Raw genomic sequence first — 21,274 nt, 5'->3', positions numbered from 1 at the left:
AATAAAACATTTATAACTGTGCTAACATAAAATGTTGTGTTTAAGCTCACTCAACCATTCAAAATTAAAAGATGTTTACAATTTGTTTAAAGTGAGACAAACAAAAACAGTTTTTGGCTTTCTTTAAAGGTACAGTGTGTAGGATTCGGCGACATCTAGTGGTGAGGTTGCAGATTGCAACCAACTGAGTACCCCTCCTCTCACTCGTCCCTTTCCAAGACTGTGGTAACGTGAGTGCAAAACCGTGGTAACGCCGTTTGCCTTGCTCAGAGGTCATCCTTACCACAATAACAACTTATAGTACAACTTAAGAAGCAACGGAAGTCAGACGGTGGTTTTGCATTCTGTGGCTCACATTACCACAGTTTCACAAGTGTGTCGGAGAACTACGGTGGCTTTCAGGTAACGTAAAAAGGCGAAAGTCTCTCTCTAGAGTCGGTGTTTGGTTTGTCTATTCTGTGCTACTGTAGGAACATGGCAGAGCAACATGGCAGACTCTGTGAAGAGGAACCGCTCCCTGTGTAGATATGAAGGGCTCATTCTAAGTTAACGAAAACATAACGATTCTTAATTTCAGGTGATTATACACTAATGAAAACATAGTTATGAATATTATATTCCATTTCTGCTAATAGATGCCCCGAAATGTTACACACTGTTCCTTTAAGAAGACAGCATCTTAATTCAATTACAGTTATTGGCAAGGTCATGGCTCAAACAAATCACAAGGTGTTTAGCTATTTGAAATGATTTCTGGAAGGTTTGCACCTTAAATGTGAAGTGAAGACTGAGTTGCGTCTGGCATGTTTTTCTTGATTCCTGAAGTTGATATAGTTTTTCCATTCAGAAATACTGTTCAAAGCTATTTTCCGTTGGTCTTGAACCAGATATAAAAACGTGATTGGGAAATTTGAATAAAACAAGAAACAAAGTCAACATTGTAACTGAGGCTTCACATTATTCCATACATATATACATTACAATCACATATGAATATCAGTGAGATAAATGGGTGTAATAACCTCTGCACTGCTAAGCTTTATTTTCTGTAGGAACTGAGAGTTACACAAAGCTCTGATTACCTAATGGCCCACACAGCAGCTGAGCCAGCTCCTATTCAGTCTGCTCACAGCAGCAAAGTGATGGCGAGCAGGCAAAGTAAGGACGCCATCAATTCTGTGTGAAGATGAGGACCTCTTGTGGCAAAATTGGGGACATTCATTGTACCATTCAACCAAAGGCAGGAGGTCATAGTGGCGTTGCAGCACTCTAGATGACATGGAGGTTTAGTTGTGGCCTTGCACGCGGTTTCTTCAGAACAGTTGGTAGTGCAACCTGCTGTCCACTGCAAACCGGTATCTATGGTCTCTTTTTTCAGCTGCAAAGATAATAGTGAGTGAGAAGGAGCAGTGCAGGACCTACAGTACAAGTGGTTGAAAATCTAAATATGACATATTGTTTTCTGTCTATTGTTGAAAATACTGAACATTTTTTAGTGACATATGTCCCCTCTGTATTTCCTGTTGCAATGTTTGTTAATGCAGTAGCTGACAGAAAGTAAGCTGTTGCCCTAGCAACAGATGGGCAACGAAAAGGTCTATAGAGACAAGCTGAGAAAAGTTCAAGTTGAAAGTGCCGATGGGAGGCTTTCACACAGTATATCATTTGTGTCTGTAGACGTCAAATATTTTTGAAAGAATTTATAAACTATGAATCATCAATATTTTCAGTGATTTACAGGCATACATAGACTTTCGATGAAAATCACTTTACATGTAAATAAATAGTATTGTAGCTCTGAGCAATACTGATTAAACTGTACAAAAAATTGTACAATAATTTAACTGTGCAACACTCTGTCATTAATACTGCAGGTATACTGTACATTTCAAGTATTTTGTATTTAATTGTTATTTATACTGTTCTTGCATTTATATTTAACCCACTTCTCAGCATTTTTTATTTTTATGTTTTATTTACATATTTATGTGTTTGATGCACATATTTCTCATTTTTTAATTATTTATATTTATCTACATATATTGTTTTATATATTATAGCATTATGTTCATTATTTACATGTTACATACTCTTTTATTTCAATTTTTCTTATATTTCTTTATGCTTTTATTTATATAAGAGCAACTGTAACATCTCAATTTCCCCTGGGGATCGATAAAGTATTTCTGATTCTGGTTATAGTTTTTTCCTTTCATTTTTCTGCTGTATTTGTGTGTACTAATAGTGAAAGTTGTAAAAAAGTGTGGGGTAAGGACAATTTAAAAGGTGCTAAAAAAAGACACAAATTAATGCGTAGAAAGCCGGCAAAAATGAACCAAAATGCACCTGAACTCCAGAGGTTTAAACAGTGATCAGTTCTCACCTGACAGTGTGGCTCTGAGGAGGAGCATGTCTGGGCTACTGCAAAAGTTGTGTAGCAGTCTGTACCGGTACATGTACCTTGATGGCATTTGTTTCCCTGAAAACAAAAACAACACAGAAGAAAAGATGATACGAATCTCACACCGGGCCTGATGTATACTGTTTGTCACAAAGACAATTTGTGGCCAACTGTCTGAGACAAGGTGACCAAGAGGAGACAGAATGAACTGATTATATTGATACACACAACTCTCTGGCCTTCTGCTCGCACACATGCATCCATTCACACGCCAGCACACAGTCACATACACAGCCTTTTGATCTTACATTGTCTACTGTTGTCTGCGGACTGGTCATTGTAGTGGCTGGGGTGGGTGTTGTTGTCGTCGTGGTTGGGATTACTAAAATCATGAAAAAAGAAAAGAGTCAAATATTAAACAAATTGCAAAGTAAAAGTGAACGCCTGTAAACATGCAGTCATGACTCATGAGATAAAATTAGGGCTGTCAGTTAACGCGATAATAACGCGTTAACGCAAATTCATTCTAACGCCACTAATTTCTTTAACACATTAAGGCAACTTGAGATTTTTATGTTGTAGCGGGCTCAGTTTTAAAGCTAGAGTGGAGATACTAGTATCATATGAAACTATAAAATCTAAGGAATCCATTTGTACCATGTCATACTAGCTGGTCTCGAAGGAGGATAAATAACGCTCCGAACTTACGCTAAATGTTAGCGTGGACAAACATGGCCAATTTTCAAAGGGGTCCTTTGACCTCTGACCTCAAGATATGTGAATGAAAATGGGATCTATGGGTACCCACGAGTCTCCCCTTTACAGACATGCCCACTTTATGATAATCACATGCAGTTTGGGGAAAGTCATAGTCAAGTCAGCACACTGACACACTGACAGCTGTTGTTGTCTGTTGGGCTTGAGTTTGCCATGTTATGATCTGAGCATTTTTGTTATGTCAAATGCAGTACCTGTGAGGGTTTCTGGACAATATTTGTCATTGTTTTGTGTTGGTAATTGATTTCCAATAATAAATATATACACACATTTGCATAAAACAAGCAAATTTGTCCACTCCTATGTTGATAAGAGTATTAAATACTTGACAAATCTCCCTTTAAGGTACATTTTTAACAGATAGAAAATGTGCGACTAATTTGCGATTAATCGCGATTAACTATGGACAATCATGCGATTAAATATTTTAATCGATTGACAGCCCTAGATAAAATGTAATCATTTGTAAGGACAATGTGAGGATGGTTAAATAAATAAAACAATGATGACAGTCCTAAAATGGGGATGTTAACGATTAATCTGTTTACCTGTGGTTGTCGTCATCATCATGGATTCAAGAGTGCTATTGAGGCAGCCAGTGGAATTGCAGCATTTCACAGAGCAGTTGGTCTGAGAGTTGTTGACGCAACCATCAAAACAGGAGGCGACGCAGCCAACAGTGTAGTACATGTCTGTCTGTCTACACACCTGAGACGTTGCAGAATGACACATTAGAAAACGCATTTTACTCGCTTTTGTCTTTTTTTACTTTCTATAAATGTCATTGACTACTGTATATATCAAGATATAATACTTAATTACATTATAATGATTAACAGTGTAAAGTGTATGAAAAAGGATTATTAGCCTTTACTTTTAGTTACTAAGAGATACCACTCCATATTTCTATTGCTAAATTGCCTCAGTTGCTCAGTTTCCTACCTGACACCAGCAGACACCAGCAGCACATGCAGTTTCATTCTGCCTGGTGTACATTGCATAGCAGTCGGAGTAGTTACAGGTGAAAGAGGGGCAGTACATCTGTGTTTGAGAGGGATGAAAGGTGCACGATCAAGATGAGAGGCTAAAGGGAAACATGCTATACAACATAACATATCTCTTTAGTGAGGTTGACTTGCCATGCTCATTGGAGTAGGATACATAGTGGTTCCATTCATGACATCTGCGGAAAAAAGATGGATATCACAATCAAAGACAGGGAAAGACAGAGAAATAAAAATTGTGTTTTTTACGTGGAAAAAGAAAGCCGTGGAAGTTAACACCTAATTATTTGGTGATTAAAACATACCAGTGGAGTTTGATGTCCAACTGGTCCCATTTGTGGTCATGGTGGGGCTGGTCTGGGTCATGGCTGTAGAAGAGGTGGAGGTGTTTCCTGAATTATTAGCACTGATTGAATTGTAAGTGGTGAAATAAGTTGAAGATGCAGAATTGGCAGTGGTGGCTGTGCTGGTGCCAGACTGTGTGGGGATTTCTGACCGCCCGGAGGTGGTCATGGTTACGAGTGAATGGGCAGTAGTGGTGGATACTGAGCCATAAACATGCAGTCATAACTCATGAGATATAAAATGTAGATGAAAGGCGCATGATCAAGATGAGAGGCTAAAAGGGAAACACGCTATAGAACATTAAGGGAAAGACAGAAAAATAAAAATGAACACATGGAAAAAGAAAGCCTGGGAAGTTAAGTTCCTGAATTATTAGCAGTGATTGAATTATAAGTGGTGATAGAAGTTGAAGGTGCAGGATTGGCTTTGGTTACTGTGCTGATCCCAGATTGTGTGGTGATTGCTGACCCACTAGAGGTGGTAGTGGTTGCGGGTGAATGGTAGTGGTGGTTGCTATACCTCCAGAGGTGGTTATGGAGGTGGTGGTGAGGTGGTAAGTGATATAAGGATGGAGCAGATCAGATATGTACTTAGATGCTTGACTGTGCAGGGCTCTATATGTGAAAATAGGGCTGTCAATTGATTAAAATATCTAATCGCGATTAATCACATTTTTTATCTGTTCAAAATGTACCTTAAAGGGAGATTTGTCAAGTATTTAATACTCTTATCAACATGCGAGTGGATGCTGTACCTCCAGTGGTCGTAGTAGAGGGAGACATGGTGGTGGTGGTGGATGCTGTACCTCCAGTGGTCGTAGTAGAGGGAGACATGGCGGTGGTGGTGGATGCTGTACCTCCAGTGGTCGTAGTAGAGGGAGACATGGCGGTGGTGGTGGATGCTGTACCTCCAGTGGTCGTAGTAGAGGGAGACATGGTGGTGGTGGTGGATGCTGTACCTCCAGTGGTCGTAGTAGAGGGAGACATGGTGGTGGTGGTGGTGGATGCTGTACCTCCAGTGGTCGTAGAAGAGGGAGACTGGGTGGTGGTGGTGGTGGGTGCTGTACCTCCAGTGGTCGTAGTAGAGGGAGACATGGCGGTGGTGGTGGTGGATGCTGTACCTCCAGTGGTCGTAGTAGAGGGAGACATGGTGGTGGTGGTGGTGGATGCTGTACCTCCAGTGGTCGTAGTAGAGGGAGACATGGTGGTGGTGGTGGTGGGTGCTGTACCTCCAGTGGTCGTAGTAGAGGGAGACATGGTGGTGGTGGTGGTGGTGGATGCTGTACCTCCAGTGGTCGTAGTAGAGGGAGACATGGTGGTGGTGGTGGTGGATGCTGTACCTCCAGTGGTCGTAGTAGAGGGAGACATGGTGGTGGTGGTGGTGGATGCTGTACCTCCAGTGGTCGTAGTAGAGGGAGACATGATGGTGGTGGTGGTGGACGCTGTACCTCCAGTGGTCGTAGTAGAGGGAGACATGGTGGTGGTGGTGGTGGATGCTGTACCTCCAGTGGTCGTAGTAGAGGGAGACATGGTGGTGGTGGTGGATGCTGTACCTCCAGTGGTCGTAGCAGAGGGAGACATGGTGGTGGTGGTGGTGGATGCTGTACCTCCAGTGGTCGTAGCAGAGGGAGACATGGTGGTGGTGGTGGTGGATGCTGTACCTCCAGTGGTCGTAGCAGAGGGAGACATGGTGGTGGTGGTGGTGGATGCTGTACCTCCAGTGGTCGTAGTAGAGGGAGACATGGTGGTGGTGGTGGTGGATGCTGTACCTCCAGTGGTCGTAGTAGAGGGAGACATGGTGGTGGTGGTGGTGGATGCTGTACCTCCAGTGGTCGTAGTAGAGGGAGACATGGTGGTGGTGGTGGTGGATGCTGTACCTCCAGTGGTCGTAGTAGAGGGAGACATGGTGGTGGTGGTGGTGGATGCTGTACCTCCAGTGGTCGTAGTAGAGGGAGACATGGTGGTGGTGGTGGTGGATGCTGTACCTCCAGTGGTCGTAGTAGAGGGAGACATGGTGGTGGTGGTGGTGGATGCTGTACCTCCAGTGGTCGTAGTAGAGGGAGACATGGTGGTGGTGGATACTTGGCCTGACACTAATACTGATGGCAGAAGTAGTCCTAACAGGAGGAAGCACAGGATGCCTGTGCAAAAGGAAAATATGTATATAAGTGTATGGAAACCAGATGTGAAATTATTTGCAATTATTAAGCTTAGCTTTGCACTTTTCATTAATATCAAGGAAATTGCATTTGTCTTGCATTGGCTCAAAGATAAAAAAAAAAGGAAAGAAAGTGTAGGATTAACAATATAAATCAATACAAAACAAAATACTAAAATGCCAATGTGTCGCTTTTGAGTAGCCTTCCAGTTCTCCATCATAAGTATTATAAACTATTAGAAAGCCTTTTATTATCCATGGATGGAATGCCAACAACATTTTGCACAGAAATTCATGGTCCCCTGAGGATAAAGCCTACTGGTGTTGGTTATTCCATGACTTTACCTCTACCGCTACGATGAGGTTGACATTTTTGGTTTTTAGTTGAATATCTCAACAACTGTTGAATGGACTGCCATGAAGCTTGATACAGATGTTTATGGTGCCCAAAGGATTAATTACTTTGTTGATCACCCATTGAAGGCTAATATTAGACACCTGTCAGTCTGGCCACCACTTTGGTCCAGACATAAATATCTCAACAACTATTGGATGAATGCCTAGAAATTGTGGACGGACATTCAAGCTTTCGGGATGATGTATTGAGTTGACTTTGCCTCAAGCACCAGAGCAGGGATTTCTGGCACAACTTCACTTACTTCAAAGTTGCTGAAGAAGAGAAAAAAGTCTGAAGAGGTTAATTTCCAGCAACACCAGAACACTTGATTGTGACATTTTGGCTGGTGATCTTCATCAGGGTCTGACTCTAGAACCACAATGAGGCTGACATTTGTGATTTTGGCAAAATGTCTATTGGATGGATTGCCTGATTCATGTTCCCCTCAGGATGAACTTTGGTGATCCCTCTAGTGCCGTCACCAGGTCGAAATTTTAATCTGTCCAACCCTTTGGTGTATAATGACAAAAATTTTAATTGTAATGACATCACCATCAGCCTCAGCTATACTTTGACCTGGGTGTTATCTAGCAAATGTAACACGCTAAACTAAAGTAAGACGATGAACAAGGGTTAAATGTACAGTGTGTAGGATTTGGTGGCAGCTAGTGGTGTGGTTGCAGATTGCAACCAACTGAGTAAACCTCCTGCTCACTCCTCCCTTTCCAAGGCTGTGGTAACATGAGCAGCTGAGTGCAAAACCATGGTAACACCGTTCACCTCGCTCAGAGGCCGTCCTTACCATAATAGCACTACTTTAGGAGCAACGGAAGTCAGACGGCGGCTGGTGGTACCACGGTTTAGCACTCTGTGGCTCACGTTACCGCAGTTTCACAAGCATGTCGGAGAACTACGGTGGCCTTCAGGTAACGTAAAAACATGAAAGTCTCTCCTTAGAGCCAGTTTTTGGTTTGTCCGTTCTGGGCTACAGTAGAAACTTGGCGGAGCAACATGGCGGACTCTGTGAAGAGGACCCACTCCATGTAGATATGAAGGGATCATTAACGAAAACACAACGATTAGTTATGAATATTATATTCCATTTCTGCTAATACATCCCCCAAAATGTTACAAACTGTTCCTTTAACATTATACCTGCTAAACATCAGCATGTTAACAAGTCATTGTGAGCATGTTAGGATGCTGATGTTAACATTAAACTCAAAGCAACACTTAGTCAATAAGAGTCTACAGCGTGGCCAGGGTGTACCACAGGAAAAAAATTTAATAATAATAATAAAGAAAAATTCAAGCATCAGAGGTAATGGGAAAAGTGAAAATGTAATATAAAGTGCGTGTAAACCTATGTAAGCATGCATGCTTGTATGAGTGTGTGGCCACACTGGTGCACAGTACCTATGCCAACATCATCTATTCATGAGAGAGCTACAGTATGACATCTTTGCTTTTGGGACAGTGGAGTCCCAGAGTTTCAGTGGCTCTACCTGCATTTATTTCCTGACAAACACCCGCTTTATGACTCTGTTATTTCATCATCCAATACATTATGCAGCCTACGTGGCACACAATATACACTTTACAGTACAATACATTAATATGTGATGCTTTGGGTAGAAAAACATCAACCAACAGGCATGTAATAGAGAGAAACTTCAGGTTTCACCCTCACAACAGCCACGTGGCCTGTCGAAGTGTCTTTGAGCAAGACTTGCACTGCAGTACATGCAAGTGTCGCTCCGCATAAGAGAGGACAGCTAAATCCCAACCGTTAAAATATTATTGTGCTTTGACACACCTAATTTTGATTCTAATTGTCCATATTGTAATTTCACTATTTTTAATTTTCTCTTCTCTGTACGTACGACATCTATTGCAAGTCTGTCCATCTTAGAAGAGGGATCCATCCTCTGTTGCTCTTCCTGAGATTTCTTTCTTTTTTCTTTGTTAAATGTAATTTTTGGGGGAAATTTTCCATTATCCTTATTTATAATCTGAAGATAAAGGTTGTCAAATGCTATGATTTTGTGCTACATGAACAAAATTGACTTGATTTTGCAGACAAGGTTGGTGGAAAGAACAGATTTATGTACCTGAGTATGAGCATTTTTGTGACCACTAACAGTGATTTTAAATAAGCAAACATTCATACCTGTGTTTTTTCTATAAGTAGCGGAGGCCATTATGATGTTGGCAGAAAGGGAGAGAGCTCTTTGTCCAGCCTGTAATGAAGTCGTATCCTGGTAAAAGGACGAGTAAAACATACAGTTAACATGAATGAGACAGCTGACAGATGTTCTGCTTTACTCAGATGCAAAGACACATTCCTGCTTGCAGAATAAACCGAGCAATAACAAACTTAATTTGTGTGCTGACAAAAGACCTGTATGATGGATGGTAATGTGGGCACAATGCAAACTGTTTACCCACGCTAACTAATGCGTCTCTCAATTACAGTTGTGCTCATTCATAGTAACTGACCTGAGCAGTTCTTTTGATTTGTGTGTCATCTGTAGTCTCCTCTGTTTACAATCCTTTTTTTCCCCATGAACTGATGTCATTGTTTGGTTGAGTTATAATAATAAGAAATTGATAAATGTGTGATTTAAAGCTGCACTTCAACTTCTTTCATATTTTTACACACCGTTTCTCACAAACAAAACAAAAAGCTTTGGTCATAACATTTTAAGTTTAAGCATTTTCCATCAGTGGTCACCGCCTCATCAGGTCACTTCTGCTAAGATTAGTTCTATGTAATGACATGCAATGTATATTAGTGTCTCTGTTTGCAGTGATCTATCAGTGAACACAATTAAAATGTGTTTGTTCCTCCATCAGTCCCCTTGGGAGAACCGCTCAGCAGCACGGGTTGTTTTTTCCCCTCTCCCTCGGAGCCCAGCGCGGCGTCCTATGGGCTCTACACCCTGGAAACTGTGTGACAACAGCGGCCATTTTTGCTTCCAGGTGAAAATGCAGAGTTCAATTGGAAAAGTGAAGATTAGATTTCTTAGAGGAAATTCAATTTGAAAAAGTGCATCAAAAGCTGTGTTCAGGCGCTCAATTCTCATGCTGTAAATCACATCTTCCTGTTGATCTCCTTACATAAACTCACTATGTACATTTTCATCATGTTGTACTAGTGAATCATGTTCAAGACTTAATTATAGGACTAGTTAAATGACAACAGTATCACCTGCTGAGTAAGAGACTGTTGATGGATGTAAGGGAAAAACGGTGTCTATATGTTTCCATATAAACAGAAAACCTGACAATGTTTTCTGAATAATATTGTAATCAACCAAAATTGCATAATTTTAAGGATATCACTCAATTCATTGTTTCTGAGACTGAAAAATGTATTTGAATTGACCAATATTTATAATCATTAGACAAATTCACTCATATTTAATCAAAATAATTGTTAGTGATTGACTTTTCATAACATGTTGATAATGCATAGATAAAATAACATTTGTAACAGAAACGTTAAAACATAACAGATACCACCACATTCCCCTGCTGTATCATTTACAACAGCACCACTGTCGTGATTCCCTGTGCACAAATCAAAGCTCTATTTAGCTGAATTTAAATCATGCTCACAACATTTAAAATCAGTAATGTTTCTATAAAAGTCCACTCACCTGCGGTGCACTTTGTAGGTTTATTTGTTTGTGTCAGCTGTGGTTGAAGTGAAGGAGCTCTCTCTCTCTCTGGCGTTCCCTTTCTCTGCTGCTCCCCGTCACCTCCCCCCTTTGCTTCCTGCCGACAGCACTGAAGAGGCAACGTAACAAGTGGAAACTCTCACCTGCACAGCTATACTAGTGTGAGAGGAGGAGACTAGAGGCCTGTGGTTGCTGGGTGGGTCTAAACATGCCACAGAAGTGATGTTGTAATGATTCCAGGATAACATTTAGGTACTTTCATAATGGGCAGGTTAAATTACAGCATTATGCGTCAAAACTGGAAGCACTTATTTCACAATTATCCTATTATGAATGATTATGAGCTTTGTTGTGTACCTGGAATCTGATCAACCCAGGGGAGATCAAATTAAACGCTTAATTTAAACACAAATTCAGTGAAATTGTAATGAATTATTCAAAAAAATCTAACATTTAGTAAAATTATGCTACATTGTATTGTGCTACAAACATACAACAGGTAAATAAATACTTCTACTTGCAGTTTATGCGATCAAAATATCTTTTAACACCACTTTACAGTGTGTCAATTCAACATAAAAAGAATATATTACATTACATCACATTGTGTGGTGGCTTCGGTGAAGGTTACCTCAAACTGTGCACCCAGCATTTAAAGATTTGCTAAAATAACTCAGTGGATTAAGCCTTTGTGAGTCTATAAGAGTACAGGTGAGATTTCAGAGCCCTATGGGGTGATTGTATAGGGAACTCCTAGTTTCTGTTCAAAACAATGTGAAATCAGACCCCCTCTCTCTGCCTGCCGTAAAACCCCCACACACTACAATTACCCCTTTGTGGCCTAAAGAACGTAGAATTCTTGGGCACGACACAAAAGGCACAATTCAGGTGAGTCCTTCCTGTTTTTCATCACAGCAGCATGACACACAGGAAATGTTGACTGCTGTGTACGGCTTCTTATTCAAACTGTTGTTACTGAAGATACACAGGATTCAAGTCTGGCTTTGAATTGTATTTGTATTGTCATATTTCTCTAATTTATGGAGCTCTCTAAAGGCAAAATAGGCCCTTTTCACAGCAGACATTTTTACATTTTGTCATTGCAGGATAAACACAGGCGTAACTAATAACAATAATTATGGTCCTGTTCCATTGAGGTGGGCCAGGGCCTGGGATTGTGCATGCTGACTCACTGGAATGGCTGTTATACTAACTACAACAGGACCATAGTTCATTTGATCAATTACACCTGTGTTTACCCTGCTATGACATGTCAAAACGGTTGCTGTAAAGAGGGCCTATATTTATTAGGACATATTTATATAAAAATAGAAGACTACGTTTCCAAAAGACTGGGTCTGTATCATCTGGGCATCATCGCTGTTGCTAAAAAAGGTCTTCCACGTTCTCATCCCATCTCGTCACATAGATGCTTTGTCAGACCCCTCGGCGTAACTTTTCGGTCGCAGCAGACACGTGCTTAATGTTAGGAATTAAACAAAAACACTTCCTTAGGTTTAGGCAATAAAAAACACTTAGTTAGATTTAGGAAAAAACAACATGTTTGGTCTTAAAATGACTCCGTTTGTTAGGTGAAAATGTGATTTTGTGAACATGGGGCACAAACGAACAGCTGATTGTAACGTGAAAGTGACACTTAAAGCAAGGGGACACAAACAGCGGTCTCCTGGATGAAAGCCTTGTGTGTGTTGGACCCATCCACCTCCCCTCCTGTCTACCCTGTGTGTGTCTCGCTCTTTAAACTACATCACCACACTCCTGGCACACTTTCTCTGAGAATTTGTTGTTGCTGTGGATGGGTTCACATTGTAGTTAATGGAACGCCCGGTGCGTCTCATACCGCTGCTAAAGGGTGCCTCGTGCTGCAGCATCACACCGATGGCCGTGACGAAGCCTCGGTATTTGACGTCCTGGGAGTGAATGACGGTTTGCATAGCTATATGTTGAAAGAGTATCTTGGCTGTATTTGCTCCTCTTGTAGAGAACCCTTCATAGTCCGTGAGCCAGGGGGTTGGTCATGCCACTTTGGAGGGACCATGTCTCATAGTGATTTTTTTAAAGGTCTATGTCCCTAGTGTTGGAAAACGCATGATAGCATTACAGCAATGGTAGCTTTCTATGTGCTACCACTCCTCTTTTCATCCCTCCATCATTAAAACTTTTCCATCTTTTTTCGCCATTTTACACATAGATCCAGTATAAAAGAGGGAAACCAACACACAATATCATGAAGGCATATATCGTTGTAAAGCCTAGACTATAATCTATCCTTCAGTCACATTGTCATGACACTGAGGTCAAGAGAATTTCACCTTTGACCTCTAATGCTACAATGGGGCAAATTCTGAATGCAACTCCAAATGCCCTTATAACTAACTCCATATTGATCAATTGTGCCCATGGATAGTTCCAGCATAAAGAGCACAAAAAGAGCTTTAAATTGATATATTATATGGCTAACAACATTTCTTATCAGAATAAATGTAACTTTGTGCAGTTTGTATCTGATAGAATGTTCAGAACTTTGCATTGGATTCTGTTATTGGGGCCGTTTGTAAATGGCTTTCTTAGCAGCAGAAACACAAAATAATACAAAAACTCAAAAAACTTAACTAAGAAATTAATTCTCTATCCATTATTTTATGTTTTCCCACTCTTACCTCATTGTCAATATAAACATGTTCCAACTGACTCAGTGGCAATGGGTTATATTCCAGGTGATATGTGAAAATGATGTTCACTCTTTTATAAAGGCATGAAACTTGGTACACTTGAAAAGTTTGGAGCCCTAAACATTTTGAGACATGGAGCCATCGCAACAAAAATTACCATAACCAAATTAAGTATTTTGCATCATATCTCCTGTGCCAAACATGATAGCAAAGAAAAGGTGATGTCTATCTCTTTGTTTGGATGGCCAATGTTTACAATGATACCATTCACAATATCATAAACTGTTCAGGTGAATAGTTAATGGTGAATTCAGTGATGTTGTATGAAGCAAATCACACTATCTGAGAACCTAGGCTAGACTTTATAATATCCTGTCTGTTGCATATAAAGTCTTAATCCTTTTGTTCATTAATTCTGACAATACAGTGACTGTGAAGAGTTTAACAATACTCTTACTTTTACCGTAACATGTTTGGCACAGGAGATATGATGCAAAATACATAATTTGGTTATGGTAATTTTTCTACCAAACAACTGATCATGCTGGAACTAACAGTGTCCTGGAAAGAGCGTATGGATGAGGCCAATGAGAGGAAGCGAGACCAAGTACCAGGAGCTAGTGTAAGAATGTAGAAGGCAAGGCTGGCGAACTCGCTGTGAGCCTGTGGAGGTGGGCTGCAAAGCGTTTGGGCACTAGGCAATGGGCATCACCGGGGAGGCCATAGAGGAAGGCCATCAGATCCATTACTGAAGCTGCAGAGAAAGCCACCAGACTGGCTTTGGATCAAGAGGCTAGTCTATTATAGTCTAGTTAAGTAGTAGTAGTTAAGTCTAGCCTAGGTTCTCAGATAGTGTGATTTGCTTCATAAAACATCACTGAATTCACCATTAACTATTCACCTGAACAGTTTATGATATTGTGAATGGTATCATTGTATACATTGGCCATCTAAACGAAGGGACAGACATCACCTTTTCTGTGTTATCATGTTTGGCACAGGAGCTATGATGCAAAATACATAATTGGTTATTTGGTTATGGTAATTTTTGTTGCGATGGTTCCATGTCTCAAAATGTTTAGGGCTCCAAACTGTTGAAGTGTACCAAGTTTCATGCCTATATAAAAAAGTGAACATCATTTTCACATATCAAAAGACCGGCAACTTCTGTCAGAAGTATAAAGTGGTGTTTTTAGGTGGGGGAAACTGGTGGGGCAGCAACTACTTTGGACAGGTGCAAATCCAGGAAATTACACACAATTATGACTTTACGATATAATGCACTATTTCACATTTCCAACACAGTTTCACATGGCTGATTATCAGACTGAGCACATACCTGTTCTCCTCAACTTTCTGCTAAATTCCCCGTTGTATGCGCTGATAATTTGAGTAAAGTGCCTTCTCTCAGAAGCTAGTAGTTAGCGTGTAGATAGAGCAGATTATTAATCCCAATCGGGAAAATGGACAAAATGATCAGGATTAACTGTTGCCTAGGCTCTATCAACTGTCATATTTTTTACATCTGAAACTTTGATTGAGGTGTTCGATTGAAACTTTGAATGTCTGGCGTCATATTTTATGACGTTATCACAATAAAAAATGAGGAAAATATGATTTTCTGTTGTGGTAATATAAAATTAATGTATGGTGCTGTTATGCTAGACCACCCCGTTAATACAGGTGTATGTACGGGAGTATAGCCTAAAAAGGGGCTCCAAACTGTTCAAGTGTACCAAGTTTCATGCCTATATAAAAAAGTGAACATCATTTTCACATTTCACCTGGAATATAACCCATTGCCACTGAGTCAGGGCCTCATCAGTTGGAACATGTTTATATTGACCATGAGGTAAGAGTGGGAAAACATAAAATAATGGATAGAGAATTAATTTCTTAGTTAAGTTTTTTGAGTTTTTGTATTATTTTGTGTTTCTGCTGCTAAGAAAGCCATTTACAAACGGCCCCAATAACAGAATCCAATGCAAGGTTCTGAACATTCTATCAGATACAAACTGCACAAAGTTACATTTATTCTGATAAGAAATGTTGTTAGCCATATAATATATCAATTTAAAGCTCTTTTTGTGCTCTTTATGCTGGAACTATCCATGGGCACAATCGATCAATATGGAGTTAGTTATAAGGGCATTTGGAGTTGCATTGAGAATTTGCCCCATTGCAGCATTAGAGGTCAAAGGTCAAATTCTCTTGACCTCAGTGTCATGACAATTTGACTGAAGGATAGATTATAGTCTAAGCTTTACACCAATATATGCCTTCATGATATTGTGTGTTGGTTTCCCTCTTTTATACTGGATCTATGTGTAAAATGGCGAAAAAAGATGGAAAAGTTTTAATGATGGAGGGATGAAAAAAGGAGTGGTAGCACATAGAAAGCTACCATTGCTGCAATGCTATCATGCGTTTTCCAACACTAGGGACATAGACCTTTAAAAAAATCACTATGAGACATGGTCCCTCCAAAGTGGCACGACAGCTAAATTTTGGGGGTCTGGCTCATGGACTATTATCATTTCCATAAATTTCTATTTCCAATCCACACTCTTCATCGAAATACATTATTTTACTGTCCTTAGGAATTTGTCTCAGGTTCTCCTGGGTATACATTATTTTCTGTATTATTCACCATTTGTTTCACTGAGAGAGTGTTTTTCTGTCTCTCTGAAAGCAGACAACAGATATACGCAGCACACCTGAACGGAAGCGGACCATGTAAGGGCTGAATTCATACGCCTATTCACACACACACACACACACAACAATTAACCATGTAGATATTGCCTGTAGGCTCACATTTCCCTTGAATGACCAGCTTTACTTTGAAACCAAAGACTCAACAGGATAATCAGCGAGGAAGAAATGCTGCCTCTTTTCACACCGGATTTCCTAACAGTGACACACATGACGCGGTAGTTTAGGCTGAACACATCTCTTAAATAATCCTGTTATATGCTATTTAATATGTGTCAAATACAGAGGGTCCAGAGGTTTAAATGTGTTTTTGTTTGTTGTTATGAAAATCTGGGTTGCAGTTCCACCTCTCACATTTCACTATAGACCTTCCGTCTAATGTCATTTACAAAGTCTTTAATCCAATGCCATTGTTTCAGTTCCTCTGAGCTAATTTTTTCAGGAAATGGATGACGTCCAAAACCAAATCATGAGGAATATATGATAATGAATGAAAGATTTGCATTGCCTGGAAACTTTGTCTTGGCAATATTGAACAAAGGGCACAGTGTCCACACAAAACAAAAATAAACAACATTAGGGAACAGTGACCCTTTATTGTGCAGACTGTACAGTAGTAAGACAGTGCAGCCCGTTCTCATTCTCAGGACGTCAAATGCCGACGTTGCCGGGGCCTGGCGGTGTTCGAAGGTGCCCTTTAGTGCAAGTATGAGACACACCGGGCTTTCCATTAACTACGATGTTAACATATCCACGTCAATATTAAACGCTAAGAGAAAGTGCTATGATGATGTAGTTTAAAGAGCGAAAGAGACACACAGGGCGGGCAGGAGGGGAGGTGGATGGGTCCAACAAACACAAGACTTTCATCGCGTCCCGTGCGTTAAGTTTCACTTTCGCATTACAATCAGCTGTTCGTTCGTGTCCCGTGTTCACAACGTTCAGTGTCATTTTCACTTTACAAATGGAGTAGTTTTAAGCCCGATCATGTAGTTGCCGAGGGGTTTGACAAAGTGTCACAATATGTAGCCCGTTCTTATTCCCAGGGCGTCAATAATGACGCTTTGTCACGGCCGTCGGCGTTAGATACAACACACAAGGAACCCTTTAGCGTCAGAATGAGACGCTTTCCATTAACTACAATTTAAACCCCTCTGCATCAATACAAACGCTCAGGGAAAGTGCTCCAGGAGTGTGGTGATGTAGTCTTAAGAGCGAAAAGACACACACAGGACTTTCATCAAGGAGACCGCTGCTAGCATCCTGTGTGTTAAGTTTCACTTTCACTTTACAACCGTTGTTCGTTCATGTCCCGTGTTCACAACCTTCATTGTCATTTTCACTGTACAAATATAGTAGTTTTAAGCCCAACCATGTAGTTATTTCCTAAACCTAACTATAGTGGTTTTATTGCCTGAACCTAAACAGGTGTTTTTGTTTACTTCAAAACATTAAGCACGTGTTTACTGCAACACCAAGGAGTCTGACAATGTGTCGGTATATGAAGAGTTGGGATGAGAATGCGTTGCGGAGACCGCTGTTCGGGTCCCGTGCTTCAAGTTTCACTTTCACATTACAATCAGCTCTTCGTTCATGTCCCGTGTTCACATCGTTCAGTGTCATTTTCTAACTAAAGTGGTTTTGTTGCCTGACCCTAAACAAGTGTTTTTGTTCAATTCACAACATTAACCACGTGTTTACTGCGACTGAAAAGTGACACCGAAGGGTCGGACAAAGCGTCAGAATATGAAGAGTTAGGATGAGAACGCGTTGGACAGTGACACATTTTTTCTGGGTTTGTGTTCCAACACTTTGGAAAAGAAATGAGACTGTTAGTTCAATGTTAAACTTCCAGCTTTCAGCTCCAATTTGAGAGTGTTAAAATCCACGTCAGATGAACACAGAAAAAACTGCAGCCTTTTTTTATTAGCAAAATTAGGAAATTTAAATAGAATTTAATAAATATTTAATATGTAAATCCTTTGTAGTCAATAACTAATTGAAGTCTATAATCCACAGACATCAGCAGACACCGATGACGGGCTCGCACTGCTTTACACTGTTTAACCATAAAAAACGTCCTTGTTTCAAGGCTGGATTACCGATCAGGCAAAATGGGCCCCGGACCCTTGAGTTTGGGGTAATTTAATTTATTGATCATTTGTTTCATTAGTACTGTGTGCACCACTAAATAAAAATATAAGAGTTCCCATGTTGTAAAAGGGCCTAAAGGTTCAATCTAGTTTTAAGTCTTTATCGTTTCAGTATATCTTGTGCTTGGTGCTTAATTAAGGCACCACAAACTAATTACAAATGACTGATTAATACCATAGACTGTATACATACTCAATGAACAGAATGTGGGAGAAAGGAGGGGGTCAGTGGAGGCCTCCTAATCACCATCCCTTAAAAGTTGATTACTGTGACTGTTCAACTCAGCTTACTGGAGACTGTTTTTTATGATGTTCAGGAATGTGAATGTGTATAAGATGATCAGTAGAATGAGCTGAGGGCATGGGGATCATTTGTCAACTTGAAAGTTTAGGATTGGATGAATGTATTTTTGCTTTTGGCTAGGGAGCCAACAGTATTTCGGCTCTCTGATATACTGATACTACACTGTAAAAGAAAAAAGTGTAAAATAACGGAAATTTTCCGGCAGCAGGGGCACCGGAAAATGTCTGTTAAAAAACGGAAAAATACTGTCCGTTAATTAACATAAATAAACTGTAAAAAAACCCCAGTAATTATCTTTATATAATTAGACTTTATTACTGTAATTTTACAAGAAATATTTTACTTTTAACATATATTTATTGTTAGAATAGTCATACACCGTAAATCTAAGACCATTTACATATAAATCACAAATGAAATATGTAATTTTACGTTGCAAAAGCCCACATTTACATTAACTCAGAAGTTTTGCAATGATATATTTTAGAATTCCACGAAATCCTTTTCTTCTAACCTAAATTAATTGTTAAAATAGAGTCATAAACCTCTAAAAAACAGAATAATCATCTTTAAAAATGATCAAGAAAAGCTTAAATGCAGATAATTACGATTGTGATTACAAAAAATACTTTAAGTCTAAGACCATTTACATATAAATCACAAATGAAACATATAATTTTTACATTTTTTTTCTGTCATTTTGAAATACAGACAAAAAATGTAAAATTTCTTGAAAATTTTTTACAGTGTATATATCGTACTGTGTAAAACAATCCATGAGATGCTCTGCCTGACTTCCTATATTGTAATTAAAATCTTTATATTTTAACCCTTACAATGTTTTGTGCATTATTTCATGGTCCCTAAGTGTCTTTATTTACAGTTTACACAACATTAATTCACTAAATTAATTATAATGAGTTTAAAATCCACCCACCACTGTCTGGTTTCTGCTGGAACGGTGATGACAGGCATCTTTTCGAGGCTTTCCTTGGGTACCCAGAGCTCTCCCAAGCCAAGAGGCAATCTCCAGTTCCTCCGGGAACACAGCAGCAGGTTTACAGTTCCCACAATACCTCCCTGGTTGCTTTGTCTGTATGTTTAGCATCATTGTCCAGCTGCACTGTCCTAAAACTGTGGTTAGAAAAGGGCTCTGATTTCTGTGATGTTCAACCATTGTAACTCTCCTGGATCCACCACTGGTTCAGTCTTTACTAACTAATGTTGTTTGTTCAAACATTGTTCAAACTTACTGACCTTCATTTTAAAATCTAGTGGAGATACCAAAGATACCAAACATGTCTGGATTTTTAGGTGCACACTGTTAGGCTCCAAATGGTTTGTTACTCTTTCCATTGAAAGGTAACGTTTCATTCTGTACAGATCTTCCTCAGGCACATGTGAGAGAGAAACAAGCGTTTCTTGTAGAGGCAGTAATCAACTTAAATCATCGTCACCTGCTGGTCAGCAAACAGCAGGGAAACAAAATACCACCAGGTGGCGATCACAGAACTCCTAAACACATTTTAGGAACATTTATATAAAGTGAAATCTATAGTATTTGATATTATACTTAATATGTATTTATTTATTATCTTAGCTTTTACAATGACATAAACCAGTGGTTCCCAAACTGGGGGACGGGACCCCTAAGGGGGCCCAGAGTTGTAAAAGGGGGGGGCGCGGCTGGGCTAAATATAAATGATGCATGTTCTGCACTGGACTGGGGGGTGGGAGGGATGGAGAATATTTTTTATCTACAAAAGGGGGCCCCTGCAGAAAAGGTTTGGGAACAACTGATATAAACAGATCAGTTAAACAACACTATACTATACATATTTACTATTCTCTTGGATTTTTAATGACTGTTTTTAATTGTATTTAAATGTCATTTTATGATGTGTTTCTTTTGCACTTTGTCTCAATGCTTTTTTGTGTTTTTTTTTTGTCTGGATGCTTTTGACGTTTTATGTAAAGCTCTTTGAATTGCCTTGTTGCTGAAATGTGCTATATAAATAAACTTACCTTAGAATTAATCTAAGTTAAATTAAAAAAAAAAGAAAATCAATTTTAAGAGCATGATTTTTGAGCAATCTTGCTATTTTTATAATAATAATAATAATAATAATAATAATAATAATAATAATAATAATAATAATAATGGCTTCCTTTAAGTAACTATTGAACATTGACCCGAAAGTGTTTGCTTGCTCAACTGTAAATATTTGTTTACTTACAGTATTTATTTACTCATCATTTTCTTTTTATTGTATTTTATTTGCCTATTACTGGACAGCAAGTGTCACTGTCTATATGTTAACCATGTCCACATTCGTCCATGAGGGGTCATCGAGGAAAAAAGAGTCTAAAGTCTACAGTCCCTCTGGTTTTAATATTTTACTCAGTGTAAAAAGCAGTAATGAAGAGCTGGAACAAGCACATAGAATCCATGTGATGTTGTCCCATTATGGAAATGTAAAAAAGTATGTTTTAAATTAAATGTGAAATCAAGAAAAGACAAAAAGAGAGCTAATTGTTGGCCTAACATTTGTTTATTATCTCTTCAGCTCTTACAACTGAATCAAAAGACAGACAGAACAGATGGATGCTGACACTGAATCCTCCTTCAGTTGCACTGCATGTGG

General features: G+C 39.5%; 1 protein-coding gene across 1 annotated transcript; it reads right to left on the bottom strand.

Annotated features, from left to right (window-relative positions):
• Window positions 1-545: 545 nt before the first annotated feature.
• On the bottom strand, window positions 546-20,012 carry LOC119497123 (mucin-5AC). Its single transcript, XM_037784996.1, has 11 exons — window positions 19,567-20,012; window positions 10,744-10,873; window positions 9,252-9,339; window positions 5,282-6,667; window positions 4,488-4,550; window positions 4,318-4,361; window positions 4,121-4,219; window positions 3,727-3,886; window positions 2,710-2,783; window positions 2,384-2,479; window positions 546-1,378 (listed from the first exon to the last, which is right to left on the bottom strand). Exons 3-11 carry the CDS (start codon window positions 9,280-9,282, stop codon window positions 1,127-1,129), a joined length of 2,205 nt encoding a protein of 734 aa, XP_037640924.1. The 5' UTR covers window positions 9,283-9,339; window positions 10,744-10,873; window positions 19,567-20,012; the 3' UTR covers window positions 546-1,126.
• Between the last annotated feature and the right edge of the window lie 1,262 nt (window positions 20,013-21,274).

This window comes from Sebastes umbrosus, chromosome 11, assembly GCF_015220745.1.
Source record: "Sebastes umbrosus isolate fSebUmb1 chromosome 11, fSebUmb1.pri, whole genome shotgun sequence".
NCBI classification, from domain to species: domain Eukaryota; kingdom Metazoa; phylum Chordata; class Actinopteri; order Perciformes; family Sebastidae; genus Sebastes; species Sebastes umbrosus.
This window is presented reverse-complemented; position numbering and strand designations above follow the sequence as displayed.

Coding starts and splice junctions, on each gene's coding strand:
- LOC119497123 (XM_037784996.1), bottom strand. CDS start 9,282: ATGGCCTCCGCTACTTATAGAAAAAACACAG. Junction 6,668..9,251: donor TACTTATAGAAAAAACACAG/GTATGAATGTTT, acceptor CCTTTTGCACAG/GCATCCTGTGCTTCCTCCTG. Junction 1,379..2,383: donor CCTCAGAGCCACACTGTCAG/GTGAGAACTGAT, acceptor TTATCTTTGCAG/CTGAAAAAAGAGACCATAGA.